At 36.6% G+C, this 14,965-nt stretch overlaps 1 protein-coding gene across 17 annotated transcripts in view; it reads left to right on the top strand.

Annotated features, from left to right (window-relative positions):
• Positions 1–14,965, top strand: part of CNST (consortin, connexin sorting protein) — a 44,846-nt gene that overhangs the window by 20,386 nt on the left and 9,495 nt on the right. For 16 of the 17 annotated variants that reach the window (XM_058165118.1, XM_058165101.1, XM_058165077.1 and 13 more), the window contains 4 exons: positions 1,119–1,140; positions 1,284–1,380; positions 4,763–5,646; positions 12,379–12,514. In XM_058165118.1, the coding sequence (XP_058021101.1) occupies positions 1,119–1,140; positions 1,284–1,380; positions 4,763–5,646; positions 12,379–12,514 (1,139 nt within the window). The remainder of the gene's footprint in view (positions 1–1,118; positions 1,141–1,283; positions 1,381–4,762; positions 5,647–12,378; positions 12,515–14,965) is intronic. The other variant, XM_058165193.1, reaches the window with a different exon arrangement.

Here is a 14,965-nt window from a genome sequence, read left to right as displayed (position 1 = left end):
GGGATCTTGGAGATCTTCTAGTCCAACCCCCTACCTAGGCAGGAAACCCTACACCACTTCAGACAAATGGTTATCCAATATCTTCTTAAAAACTTCCAGTGTTGGAGCATTCACAACTTCTGGAGGCAAGTTCTTTCATTGATTAATTGTTCTAAACTTCAATAGAACATTAATAAACTCTCTAAACCACACTTCTGTGTGTGTTTGAGTGAGTGGGACAGCACAGCAGGGCCTCCCCCATCCCAAGGGACCTTTCAGTTCTTTACTTTACCTTATTGCCTCTCCACTCTGGGGCTACAAATCCTGCTTGGATTTCAAAACGGACCTTTTTCAGTCAGCCCCCATAGACAAGAGAGCTCCCTCTCATTTCTTGGGGCTGGTTGCAAACAACCCATTCTGCAAATATTCTGTGCCAAAATCCTGCTTGAATTTTGGGACTGTTTTCAGCCATTTCCCAGAAATGAGAGGGAGTCATCTTGGCAGGCAGCAGTGGTTTGGCCAATGATTTTCTGGGAAAGGGAAGATTTCAAATGGCAATCACATGATTGCAGGGAGCTTGGCAACCAGCCGTAAGTGTAAATGGGTTGCCAAACGCAATCACGTGATCATGGGGGCACTGCAGCAGCCATAATTTGGGTCATAAGTCCCTTCATTCAGCATGGTAATTTCGAATGGCCACTGAATGAACTGTCATTAAGCCAGTGGTATATTCTCCCCGTGCAGTTTCCCCAACAGTAAAAATCAGAATTCAGAGTTTTTGGCTAATTTTTCTTGGTTGATTTCAATTTAGGACAATTTTTGTAAAGCTGGAATTTTTAAATAAACACAGGCGGTAAGGGCACTTATGAGATCTTACATTCATTTCACTATTTTTAAAGCCTTCTGGGCCATCGAGTGACAATTTGTACAGTAATGTCATTAATATTGGTATGCTCTGGCTCTGTGCTTTAAAACTGGTGGTATAGATAGTATTTCAGTCTTGTAAAGCCCTGTGCTAATATTAGAACATGGAAAAAACAGATCTGATTTGTTCTCTAGTTTTGATGACGTTTGTTATGAAGAATATTTTGGTGAGACCTGCTGTTTATTTTTAATTGTCTTATGTTTTTGGGTTACAGGCCACTTGCCTCCAGAAGCAAGGTAAGCTATGATTTTTCTTTTCTCAGCATAGTTTTGCTATTAAATGATTGGGTCTTCTTTAAAAGAATTTACTTCCCATAACATGTGCAACATAGACATAAAAACAAAGTTATTTATAATGTAAATGTTATTTTGCTTTTCAGCTCATAAATAAAGAAATATCCTTCAGATGTGAACGCTTCATAAGTTTAATGGCATCTGAAGATTTAAAAGAACAAATTACTTCTATATGGGATTCAGGTATTTGTCCTATAAATTACTCTAGCTTAAATTAAACAATAACGTAATTATTTGAAAATTATTCATTTGGAAGAATAATCAACCTTTTAAAATTAGAACAAGAAAATGTAATTATATCTTGACATCCTTTTTTTTTTTATAGAAAAAAGGGCTATATGGGCAATGGCTTTAAAGAACACTCTTTATTTTCCAGTATTAAATATTACAGGAGAAAAATACACAGTTATTAATGAAACTGGGCAGGAAATTGAAAAAGATGAAAGTTATTATTGAGTGATAGCATGAAAAAGTGTCTTCTGAATATATTTTTGTGAAGTTTATGTGTCTTTTCATGGTAAGAGTCTCCTATAAATGACATTAGTAATTAAGTTATATAAATTTATAGGAGACAGTCTTGACAGATGTAACCAGAGATAGGTTACACATTGCCTCTGAACTAATTCTGTGCTGCTATAACCACAGTTGGAACAACAACAACAACAAAATAAAACAGTGGCACATTTCCACATTTCCTATTTTGAAGTGGGAAACACATGAAGACCCCTTAAATCAGTGGTTCTCAACCTTTATAGTGCTGCGACCCCTTTAATACAATTCCCCACGATGTGGCGACCCCTTTAATACAATTCCCCACGATGTGGCGACCCCAACCATAAAATTATTTTCGTTTTGAATTTATTGCGCCTGAAACCGTATTGGCTAGCAATCTGAACTGCTTGCGATTGCCTTGAGGACGGAGGCATTAAAGCGGAGATTCCTCCCCTATTAAGTTTATCGCGCCTGAAGCCAGATTAGGCTAGCGATTGGGAGTGATTGCAGCTGGTTTGAGAGGGAGACATCAGAGCAAAGATTTCTCTCTTTTTTAATTCATCATGCCTGAAGCCGAATTCGGCTAGTGATTTGAAGAGCCTGCAGCTGGCTTGTGGAGTCAACCATTGGAACACGATTCTTCGACTCGCAAGTATACTTCCCATATTTCCGATGGTCTTAAGCGACCCCTGGCAAATCGTCATTCGACCCCCAACGGGGTCCCGACCCACAGGTTGAGAACCGCTGCCTTAAATAGATTTAATAGAATTTTAAAAAATAATAAATGCTCCCATCAAAACAGGAAAACAAAATAGAAAACCCAGGCCACAAGTATGACATAGGTTCACCTGCATCAGGGGTTCTCAAACTTGGCAGCTTTAAGTTGTGGACTTCAACTCCCAGAATTCACTGAAGTCCAGTTGTGGACTTCAACTCCTAGAGTATGTACAAAGATCTCTTCGAAATAGGTCAGAGGTCTTCAAACGTGGCAGCTTTAAGACTTGTGGACTTCAACTCCCAGAATTCTCCAGCCATCAATGCTGTGCTAGCTGGAGAATTCTGGGAGTTGGAAGTCCACAAGTCTTAAAGCTGCCAAATTTGAAGACCTCTGATCTACATTATCAGTCCAGCCATTATACCTCTTGTTTTTCTTCAAATGTACAGTACAATTCCTGGCATTAAAAAATTGTCCTATCCAAGTATAGATAGTGCATCCATTGCAATAATAACTTTGTCATTGGAAATCGGTAAGTGGAGCCGAGTAGAGAATGCATTTAGACTTTTTAGATTAATGCATGACTGTAGCATAGTCACGGCAGTCACAAAAGTGGTGAGTAGAGTTTCAGATCTCTCCTTACGTAATCTGATTTTTAATCCAATTTTATTTGTTAGTTGAAAATTAAAAGATCTTTTTGTTTTCTTCATCACAGTATAGTCATACCTTCTAAAAATGATCTAATATTTATAGATGCTTTTTTATGTAGTTTGATGTAACTTACAGCACAGTTTTTTAAATCTAATGTCTACTTTGAGCAGAGTAATTAACCTGTGAGCTTTTATGGTTATGCTTTACTATTGAACTGTTGTTTCTTTAATAGCTATCAGTGTATTTTTTCACTAATAATAAACTTGAGTTTTAAAATGAGTATGTAAGCTGAAATTTTATATTTTAATTCTAAACACATCCTTCAGTACACAGCACCATATTTGTCCTATAATATACAGTATATAAATACTTGATTATATTATGGAGAAATTGTATCTCATACAATAGCATTGTATAGCTTTTTACATAGTTTCCTCAAAATTCAGTAGTGGAATGTTATTAGGTTTCTCATGTTTATTATTCTTAATGCCTTTAAAACATTGTCTTGAAATGTGTATAAAGTTTATCATTTTTTACTGAAACACAAAGAACAGCTGTAAAATTCAGCCCATTTTTAGAGAGGAAATTTGGATAGGAGACTTCAAATTAAAATCAAAATATCATATTCAAATCTATCACATATTATCCATAGCATACTTATACACCCCAGTTAGGATGCTACAAAAATAAATCCTTTTTATGTTTTTCGGTCAATAACTTCAAGAAAAAGATCTCTCAGAACAAGGATCGGGAATCTCTGCTCCTTGGACTAAGTTATCTATGTCATCATGAAAATCCTTCCCATCATTGCTGTTTTCTCCTCTCTTTGATATCCTCCTAATTTAGTCATTTAAGGACATAAAGAAGTCATGCCTGGATTTTCCTCTATTACAGAAGTTGCCATTGAGTTCTTCCTGATTTTTCTGCCATGACCCCTTTATTCATGTTCAAAAAATATTCTGCAAACATTAAGAAACTTATAGCCTATGTTCAGTTCTCTGTTTTTAAGTGCATGTTAAGAAAATACACTTATAACTACTACGGTGAACTTATTTTTACATTATACAGTATAACCTCATATCCATGTGTATTTCTAGACACAAACATTCCTTGATTTAGTTCATATATGGGCAAGGATTTGTGGTTAATCAGAAGTTTCATCTGTTTAGTATCCTAAATAGATACACTGGATTGATTTGCCTATTTTTGCCTAGTTTAATATTCTCTTGCTATTAAAATAATCATACAAGATTATACCACTATATACAGTATTCTCTTCTTCAGCTTGTTGGGAGATAACCTATGATAACTGGCATATAGTTTTTGACTTCTTTTGCTCTGCCTCTGTTTTTACTGCACAGGCATCTAATGAGTTTTGTATATATTTCGTTTATAAGCAACATAAACAGTGGTTCAAACATTGGATTCAAACTATACATACCAACATTGCATTTCAGGCACAGTAGTTTGCATAAACATTAAGATAACACTTCATTCAAAGTTAGGCTTGGTTATTTTAATGGGATCTGGCTATTTTAAATCTTGGTATTAAAATTAATGCATCAGAGCCATTGCTGCCAAGGATAATTTGTCCAAGTATTACTGACAGTGTTGTCAGATGTTTTGTTGTTGCTTCCCCCCCACCCCACCAGTGTTTTTGTGCTGAATCACCTCTAAATGCTTCAACTCTTTTTCCGTTTCATTTAGATACTCAGAGCCGGCCAAGTATTGAAGCAAAGAAAAAGAACCATCACAGAGAAAGAGAGAGGGATGAAAGTTTCCAGTCTGAAAGCTGTTGTCTGATTCAGGAAAAAGAAAGACTTCAGCTATCTGCACGGAAACATCATCTCAAGGAGGAGCTCTGCTGTACTGAACTTACACTGAATCAGCCATTTGTTTTATCCACAGAGACCCTGGACACGCCTTTCTCTCAGTGTTTATCTTTGAGGGATGCTGGTGAAAATGACAGCCTGCAGCGAAGGAAAGAACAGTTCTCTCAGGATGGAGCAAAAATAGAAGCAGCAGCTGAGAAGCCTGCAGCAACGTGTTTTAGTGAACCAATGGTAGGTGCATTAGTTTGGACAGATGCTGATTATATACCTCCTGACCTTAGAGCCACAAATGAAAATATTCCATCCGAAAGAAACTTACTGAGGACAAAAAGCTGTTCTAGCTCTGTGGTGATTGCCAGCAGCCAGTTGGAAAGCAACCTAGTAAATCAGCAACAGCCTGATTATGAAAATAACAGAAAATCTGTGCAAAACCAACCATCAGACATTAGTGGGAATGTACAGTTTGACACTGAGATGTCCAAACAGCCTAGAGTTGTATATGAATGGATGCAGGAAGAAACAACAGTACTGGAAGAAAAAGGTGAAAGTGAGGAATCAGAAGGCTTCTTTGAACAGATTTTAAATGGTACCATAAAAGTTAGAGAGGGGGCTCTTAAATTTCTAGAAGCCCAAGAGAACTCTGAAATTCTTCCACATATTCCACTTGAACAAGCACTTTATTCTTCATCGGAAGATTATTCACCAGATGAAAGCTTTTCTTCACTTGATGAGCTAGCAAAACGAATACAGATTGCAGAGGTAAATACTGAAAAAAACACTTTTTTTCATGTTTTCATGATTCATGATGGCACTATATGTATTTATTTTCTTTAGCCAGTAAACCAGCTGAAGAGAAAGTTTATGATAATTGCATGACTTTCCCAGCGTTAAATATGCACTTTGGAAAAAATAGATTTTTCAATGGATAAAAATGAACTTCTGGATTTACCTGTTAAAATGAACTGAGATGAGGAGTAGGGAACTATGTTGTATAATTTTGAAGATGGAAATTGTATTATTTCTATAATTGCTGTAAAGATTTGAAGCCACTTCTTAATTTTTTTTTGTTTTCTCTCACTTTCTTTTGTATTCAATACTTTTTTCTTTATCTTTCTACTTTTTCATGTTTCTCTTTTAACTTTGTAAAATATTTCTTTAGTATGAATTATATTTTAAAAAGGAAAAAAATAGATTTCCACCTAGAAAACAGACATGTTAACATACATTATTTTTCTATTTCTGATCCCAAACATTCTGAGATATTCAAGATCCACGTTTCACTTTTATTGCCATTCTCTATTGTTCCTGTTAAGCTCTAAAAATTATTTTGTTTTGTTACAACTTCTTGGTGCAGCTACTAGGCTTGATAAATTCCTTATATTGCTTTTCAAAAAATTAGATATTAAGACACAACATGCTATTCTTTCATTGCTGACTGATTTTATTGCAGTCACTTCATGTTGTTGGAAATGTTACCGGTATCTTCTTATGAAGTCAGCCATAGAAAATTTCAGTTTAGGGTTGATGCATTGATCTGTAAAAATTGGAAAGAAAAATATCAGTTTTTCTATCAAAATTCTTTTGAAGGCAATCAGCTGTTTTTCTACAACAACACTAATAATAATAAAGCTTTATTTCATTGGACTTATTCATTAGACTTTTCCCCAGGGTCACTGGTTTGTCTGTTACTTATTGCAATTGTTCTTAACACCACTTAAATCATTTCTTATCTTTCTAAAATAAATGTATGTACCGTATATACTCGAGTATAAGCCGAGTTTTTCAGCACGTTTTTTGTGCTGAAAAACGTCCCCTCGGCTTATACTCGGGTCTATACGGCTTATACTCGAGTTTTTTTTTTTTTTTAAGCCCCTCGGCTTATACTCGAGTATATACGCTTATACTCGAGTTTTTGTTTTTTTTTTTTTCACATTTTACCGGACGGCGCGGGGAAGCCCTGCCGGTGCAGTGAGAGGGCGGGGCGGGGGAGCCGCCAGCCTTCTCAGCTGAGGGAGGGAGGGTTTCCCCAACCGGTAGGTGCCTCATTTCCCACCCTCGGCTTATACTCGAGTCCCCAGTTTACCCCAGTTTTTGGGGTAAAATTGGGGACCTCGGCTTATACTCGGATCGGCTTATATTCGAGTATATACGGTAAGTGGTATTTAGAATGAAAAACTTGTTAAGTCTTTTTTTAAACCTTAATCCTGTTTTTCTTATAAAGGTTAACTTGTAGCTATGAGAGTGTGTATTGAAAGTGTTGAAAGGACTTGTTATTATTAACAGTTGGATGGGTCCTAGCACTGTGTGAGAGAGGGTAATGAATATATATGAATGAATATATATATATAGCAAAGGACATAGATGTTCTCAAATCTTAGTTGGGGAAGAAGAATACAAGATAATATTTCCAACCACTTGGTAGAATGTGCACTGTAATTGTTAAAGTTTCAGTAAAACTAAGATGGCTTATTCTAAATTTTAAAACTAAGATTCTATTTTTTTAAAAAATTAGCAAATATTATGATTTCCTTAAGAAAAATGAAGAAGGCCCTATCAGTCTTCTGAAAAGTTCTTTTAAATGGAATATAAATTGTATATAAAACTTTCACTATTCTTCTTCTTCAATGCTGTTTTTCACATAAATAATGCTTTTGAGAAACTTTAAGTTGCTAAAACCCTGTTTTAACAATTCTAACCACTTTACAATCTATGTACTTGTGTGTTTTTCTCACTTTCTCATCTTGTGTTTACTTTAAGTGTAAGACTTGATGATACAATGCTCTTATGGGAAATCTTATGTAATTCTTAGCTCTGTGTTGCTGTTCTTTGAGCACTGAATTTATCACAGAGAGACATTGGTCTTTAAAGAGGGCACAGTATGTACCTTGCATCATTCAACAGCAATCTCTGCAGGCCAAATATGGAATAATATGAGTTGTCTCTAGAGGGAGCTTGCTCCTCTGGTTCTGTCAGCTGGAAAACGAACTTTAAAGAGATGTAAAATATGGGAAAGCAAAAGGTATGGGATGGAGTTTTTGAATTTTCATTAGAGTAAAACTGTAGTGGTTTACTGTGCAAGATTAGATGGATGTGAATATTGGATAATATAAAAAATTAAGGTTGATTTCCTAAAATTGAGGACTTAGTATTCTGGGACACTTGCTAAGCCAGGGGTCAGATCTCAGGGACCACTAAATTCATAATTTTAAATCCTATGGACCACTAATATGATCTGCTTAATGACTGGCTGACTGGGCGTGGCTAAGTGGTCATGTGACTGGGTGGGCATGGCCAACTTGATGTCATTCATGTGAGGGGCGCCTCACTGGCCTCTACTCACCCTGGCCCCCCCGCCACTCCTCGCCTGCTGCCAGGGCTCCTTAGTGCCCCAACAAGAAGTAGTTGTTGGAGCTAAACAGCCACCATGAGAAAGAGTTGGCCAAAGAGCTCAGTTCAAATTGGATCTGACCGAGAAAGAGGTTCAGCAGAAGCACCTCACTGAGGACTACAAGCATAGGCTTTCCAAGCAGAGGGAAAACCTGCAGGAGTGCAAGGCCGGTACCAGCGCCTGCAGGCTCAGCAGGCTGCGATGGTCAGCCAGTTCCAGGCCATGATGCAGTCCCACTGGAACAAGGCCCTCTGACTCTTTGCCACCAGTAGCACATCCCTGCAGCCATTGCCCAAAGCCCCACACCAGGAGGCTGAATCAGATCCCAAGTCGGAATTTCTGTCTCCCTCCGACCCACAGAAGACCCCCAAGGGGAGACTCTCTGTAGCAACATAAACATTCATTGCACATATCTGGCCCAAGGGCCATAGTTTGAGGACTCCTGATTTAGTGCAATATAAAAATGCAAATAATTTTTTTGCAGACCACCCAATTTTTCTCACAGACCGCCAGTGGTCCACGAACCACCTGTTGGTGACTGCTGTGCTAAGCTGTACTACCATAAACAAGCCCATTGCTGATGAACAGAGCCACTGCTGATCCAAGTCTCTTCCTTATCTTCATTATTGTTGGCTGGTTCTTTCTCCAGACATATAGGCAGTCCTCGACTTATAACAGTTCATTTAGTGACCGTTCAAAGTTACAACAGCACTGGAAAATGATGGATAAAAGATTGTACATTTAAATATGTTTATGAGAAATAAAAATAAAAACTCTTTGGGAAAAAAAAGTTACACCATCATTGAAAAAATGGCTTATGACCATTTTTTCCAGTTACAACCTTTGAAGCATCCCTATGAGCATGCGATCAAAATTCAGATGCTTAGCAACTGGTTCATACTTAAGATCGTTGCTGTGTCCCAGGGTCATATGATTCCCTTTTGCAACCTTCTGACGAGCAAAGTCAATGGGGAAGCCAGATTCACTTAACAACCAGGTTACTAACTTGTCAATTGCAGTGATTCGCTTAACAATTGTGCCAAGCAAGGTCGTAAAATGAGACAAAATTCACTTGACAAATATCTTACTTAACAGAAATTTTGGGCTCAATTCTGGTTATAAGTCGAGGACTACCTTCATCTGTCCTGACAAAAAACTGAAGGAATAAATAGTTTCCATTTATTTTGCCCTTTCTTCTAAGCAATGCTGTGCATTCCCCCATAGAGGGAGACAGATCATGGAGACATGTATGATCTGTGTTTCAAAAAGGAGAGTTGAATTTTAATATTACAATCAGAAATGGCAATAAAAATTCTACTGACATGTTGACAGGAATCTGATCTTTGATCCACGCCTTGGTGTCTGCATTATTTTGCTTAATATATCTGAATTGTGCATAAAGCACTGAAATACTTTCTCTTACAATTTATAATAAAATGTGGCACAATATTTCAATTGGCTATCTATAAAAATGGATTCATGACCATGTTTTGCATAAAAACACATCTTGGCTTGAAGAGAAGCAGCAGAATGGATACCCCAATACATAGCCATACATTAAAAAAACATATTTCAGAGAGAGCTTAAGGCCAATGTCTAGTTATAGCCAGCTTTTATACAATATACAAAGCTTTTGTGTGCTACTCCTCAACCTGCCTTCCAAAATGCCTTTAATATTATAGTACATGTGTTACTATACCACCAAATGTCAGCATTTTGGAGAAGTCGCTTCCATCTATTTGATGCATTATAAATCAGGATTTACAGCTGCTACAGCAGTGTGTTTACAGTTGCATTAAACTTGCCCAGCATTAGCATTTTCTAAGAGAGAGATATTTTCTTGCTTCCTTTGTATTATTATAGTTTGAAGACCTCTGCCCTATTTCTAAGAGATCTTTGTACATCCTTTCTGCAATGAAGTACTCAGCCTCTAGGGGGCATTGTGTATTCTGAAAGCTGAACACTCCAGGGAACCTGCAAAGGCATTAAAAATGGTGGAAAAGAAAGGGATTCACAAAGTGCTACTTATAAATGACTATGTCATAATAAACTTGAAAAAGAAGTTTCTATTTCTTAGTTCTGCTGAAGGTGATTACTATACCGGTAGTATATTCCAATACATTAATAAACTTGAAGAAGTTTAGAAAGGAAAGGAATTGTGGGTTGAATATATGTAATTGCTTTATATTTTAATCTGGAATTATTTGTTTTTCAAATATATTGAATTAAAATTATACATTCAGCTATTAACGTGACTTGCACATCAGTATAGCTGAATGAGAATTGTTTTGATAGATTGGGCATGCCGCACTCACCTTTAGGATTGTAACCACTACATAACATTTAATGAGTTTCTGACCTTGAGAAAATTTTCATACCTATTTCTATTCTTACTGTTGTCTATGACATTGCTGCATATGCATTTCACATTTCATATCAAAATATGTGTGTGGTCATTGCCAATATTTAAGAGTGATGGGAGTACTGAAGCTGAAATTGAATTTTCAGCTTAATGGATGCCATATACCTGCTTACGTGGAATGTATGTGCATTGCAAAGTCCTGAAAAGCAATAGCAATAGCACTTAGACCTATATACCACTTCACAGTCCTTTATAGCCCTCTCTAAGCTGTTTACAAACTTACAGAGATATTGCCCCTGACAATCTGAGTCCTCATTTTACTGACCTCAGAAGGATGGAAAGCTGAGTCAACCTTGAGCCAGTCAGGATCAAACTGCTGGCCATTGGCAGAATTAGCCTGTAATACTGCATCCTTTTTTTATATAACAGTTCAGTGCAGATTGCAGTTCACTTATTATAGATTGCATTGCAATATAATTTAGTTCAAAAAGCATTGATCAAAACTACCTTTTTTTATTTGACAATATAACAGTACAATAACTGAAATATGGCCATATCCATAGATTGGCTGCCTTGAAAAATTAAATAATTCATAGAGCAGTAATGGCTCTACTAATATAGCTGAAATGATCCTTTGCAGATAGAAGCTACTAAGAACTCCACTTTTAAGTACCTATGCTTTTAGCAATTCACTTTATTATTGATTTTATATTTTAAGAGATTTTCTGTTTTAAGATACTTATTTGTGGAATTCAGACTACTGCTTGAAGTAAAATATAAACTTTATAGCTGCACTGCAGAAATGTGTCTTATAATTCTATATTTGATATCACTATACCAAATTTATTCTCAATTGCATGTCCAACATCCAAATAAGGAAATACTTGAGCTTCTTTTATCCATGATAGCATCTTGCTTCTATCCGAATGGAGCCAATGGAGAACATTATGTTACAAGATATTGATAGTGCCTTTTAACAGTATTGTTAAACTGTTTAATACTGTGTTTAACAGTATTTTAAAGTCAAATATCTTATAAAACAATTACCGTATTTTTCAAAGTATAAGATGCACTGGACTTTAAGACGCACCTTAGTATTTGGGAAGGAAAATAAGAAAAAAGCTGATTGGCGGGTGGATCGGCCTCCCGGAATACCCCCAATGAGCTGTTCCCAGAGGTAAATTTTAACAACAGGTTCGTTGGTTGTGAGCTCTGTGCCTTGCCTTTTCTTTTTTTTTCTTTTTTCTTTTTCTTTTTTTTCTGCCTCTGAAAGCCTCCGAAATATAGCTTCAGAAAAAAAGCCTCTGAAGCTTGTTTCTGAGGCTTTTTTTTTCTGAAGCTCTGCTTGGAGGCTTTTTTTCTGAAGCTCTGTTTGGGGGCTTTTTTTTTTTCCTGAAGCTCTGTTGGGAGTCTTTTTTTCTGAATCTTTTTTCCTGATGCTTTTTTCAGCCTCTGAAACCTCCGTTTGAGAAGCTGGGTGGGGCTACATTCAGAGTATAAGACGCACCCAGATTTTCACCCTCTTTTTTGGGGAGAAAAGGTGCGTCTTATATTCTGAAAAATAGGGTATATTTGCAACCAATAATCTTCAATCATTGTGAAGATTAAAACCAAGAGTTAAAATATCTCAAAGGCAATGTGTAAGATTCTGCAATATATAAGCGTGCTATGTATATGTAGCAAATGAAACAAAGTCTTAATACTGTGTTTTTATAACAGTCTACTTTATCATTCTTGTTAGACTGTACCTGCGGAAGGGCTTGTGTCTATATTGAAAAAAAGAGACGACAGTGAAGAAAAAACATTGGCTCAAATCCAGCTGAGACAGTCAAAAAGAAGAGTGAGATTCCAAGAAATGGAAGACTCATTAGAACAAGGTACTTTCTCCTCACTAACTTTAACCCCAGAATTGCATAATTACGCAAATATGAAACTATAAATATTCAATTTACCTATATGTGCCATATTCGAAGAGTCACAAATGGAGAGGTAGGTTGCTCTCAGCTATAGGTAATATACTTTCATTCAAACATTGCGTTGCACTGTTTTGTGGGAGATGAGTATCCCATGAGCCATCACCCTTTTTGAGATGGTGGCTACATTTGGAATATTGAGCATATGTTATGGCCACTTTCACCAAATGTCTGCAATGAAAGGGGCCAGATAAAGCTTTGGCTTAGCTCAAGTGGAGACTCTTAGACTTTGACATCCAAAAGGATAGGTCTTTCAGTTTTATGAGCTCATGAGTGCTCCTTTTCTTGATACTCTTATCTTATCATTTATGCACCATATAGAAGAGGAGTTACACTGTAGTGAGTTGATGCCCTACCCTCATTGATTGCTTCAGGTAAAGATAACAATCCTTATCGGCATCACCTTTACATATGCTGGGACACATGCATGAGTTTGTTACCCAAGAATTACTAGACTGTTCTGCAGGTCACATGTGGTCCTTTGATATAACTGAATCATGTATAAGCTTTTCCACCTGTTGTAACCAGTGATTTTAAATTATCTGCTGCAAAATCAGCATTCTAAAACATCTTAGAAAGTTACAGAATTTTTAGCCATATCCATGGCTATTAGAAATCAGTGGATTTGTTCTACAACCAACTCCAGGTTTTATCTTTTCCATATACTTAACAGTTGTTGATTGCCTTGTTCCAGAATTTTCCACAAATCTAATTTGCCACGAGAATCTTGGCATCCTCCGCAGCATTTTTTATTTTCTGCCAAATTTGATTTACACATCTCTTAATTGGCTTTTGTTATTCCCTTTAATTATTGCATAATGTCATTGATATTGTGTTTGAGCCTTGTGCTTTGATATGGCCTATAGGCGGATCAGGAAAGGAAAGGAAAGGAAAGGAAAGGAAAGGAAAGGAAAGGAAAGGAAATCTATGCTTAAAACAATAACAGACCTATGCTTGGCTACTCAGCAATATGTGTTTTCAATAATCCTTATTACCAGTTAAGATCATACTTACTTTGTAGGGGACAGATAGAAAATATCTGTATTTATATAAAATAGAAGGCAAAATCAAAGTCAAACCTGAGACCCTATTAGTGTGGGTGGTTATATTGATTTTGAGGTGCTGCCATTATTCTCAGCTCCTATTTTTGGCTGGGTGTGTTATTTATGTTTTTAATTATTAGTCTTATTTTTATTTTGTTTTGTTATCCACTCAGAATCATGTATATAAGATGGGTGGCCATATAAATTTATTAAATAAATAAATAAAATAAAATGTTCTTATGCAGTATTTCTAGAGCAGCTGGTGGGGATGTTATCTTATATTGAAATATTACAGACTCCCTCGTAAATTCACTCCCACAGCAGTGTATACATTTACTATTAAAATAGTCAATAAATTAAACAGCCTGTTAATAGAATCAAAAATATTTGTGTGAGTTAATATGTTTGGAAAAAGCTAGCATAAAAATACATGGGTTTTATTTTTCCATCCATGAATAAATGGAATAAAATTACATGGGCTTTGTTCACTTAAAAATGGTAATTGGGATGTCATCAAGCAGTGCAATCGGAAAATGTGACATTGTGAGCACACTGCATAGCACCAGCAGTTCTGACACTTCTGGTTGCCATTATTAAGCAATTCCATACCGTTATTAAAAGAGCTGTGGTGGCACAGTTGTTTGAATGCAGTATTGCAGGCTAATTCTGCTGACTGCCAGGAGTTCGATCCTCAGCTCAAGGTTGACTCAGCCTTCCATTCCTCTGAGGTCAGTAAAATGAGGACCCAGATTGTTGAGGGCAATAAACAGACTCTGTAAACCACTTAGAGTTGTAAAGCACTGTGAAGCGGTATATAAATCTAAGGGCTATTGCTAAGTGCTATTAAGTGGATTAAGCTACTAGCAATCTTCTACTGACTTCTCCATTGACTTTGCTTGTCAGAAGTTAGTAGCCACAGTCACAAATGGCAATCACATGATTGCGAGATGCTGCAAAATTTTAATTGCAAGCTGATTCCAAAGCAGCTAACTCAAGATTACATGACCCTATGGACTCTGCAAAGGCTGAAACTCTGAGACCCAGTCATAGGTACCACTCATTCAGTACCATCGTTAGTTCAAATAGTCATGGAATGAGTGGTTGTTAAGCAAAGACTATCTATAGTAGCAAATTATGAATACAAATAATTATTTTATTGCGCACATTTTCTTCTGCGAAAGCAAAAGAAGGAAGCCTATTGCTGAAATCTTTCTTTGGACCAATATTGATATTTGTCTTTAGCTTTGCTGTCTTGGTAGAGGAAGTTGCTGGTTCTGGGCATTTATTTGGCTATTTCTGGGTTCTGGGCATT

The sequence above is a fragment of the Ahaetulla prasina genome, chromosome 1, assembly GCF_028640845.1.
Source record: "Ahaetulla prasina isolate Xishuangbanna chromosome 1, ASM2864084v1, whole genome shotgun sequence".
Classification (NCBI taxonomy): Eukaryota; Metazoa; Chordata; class Lepidosauria; order Squamata; family Colubridae; genus Ahaetulla; species Ahaetulla prasina.
This window is presented reverse-complemented; position numbering and strand designations above follow the sequence as displayed.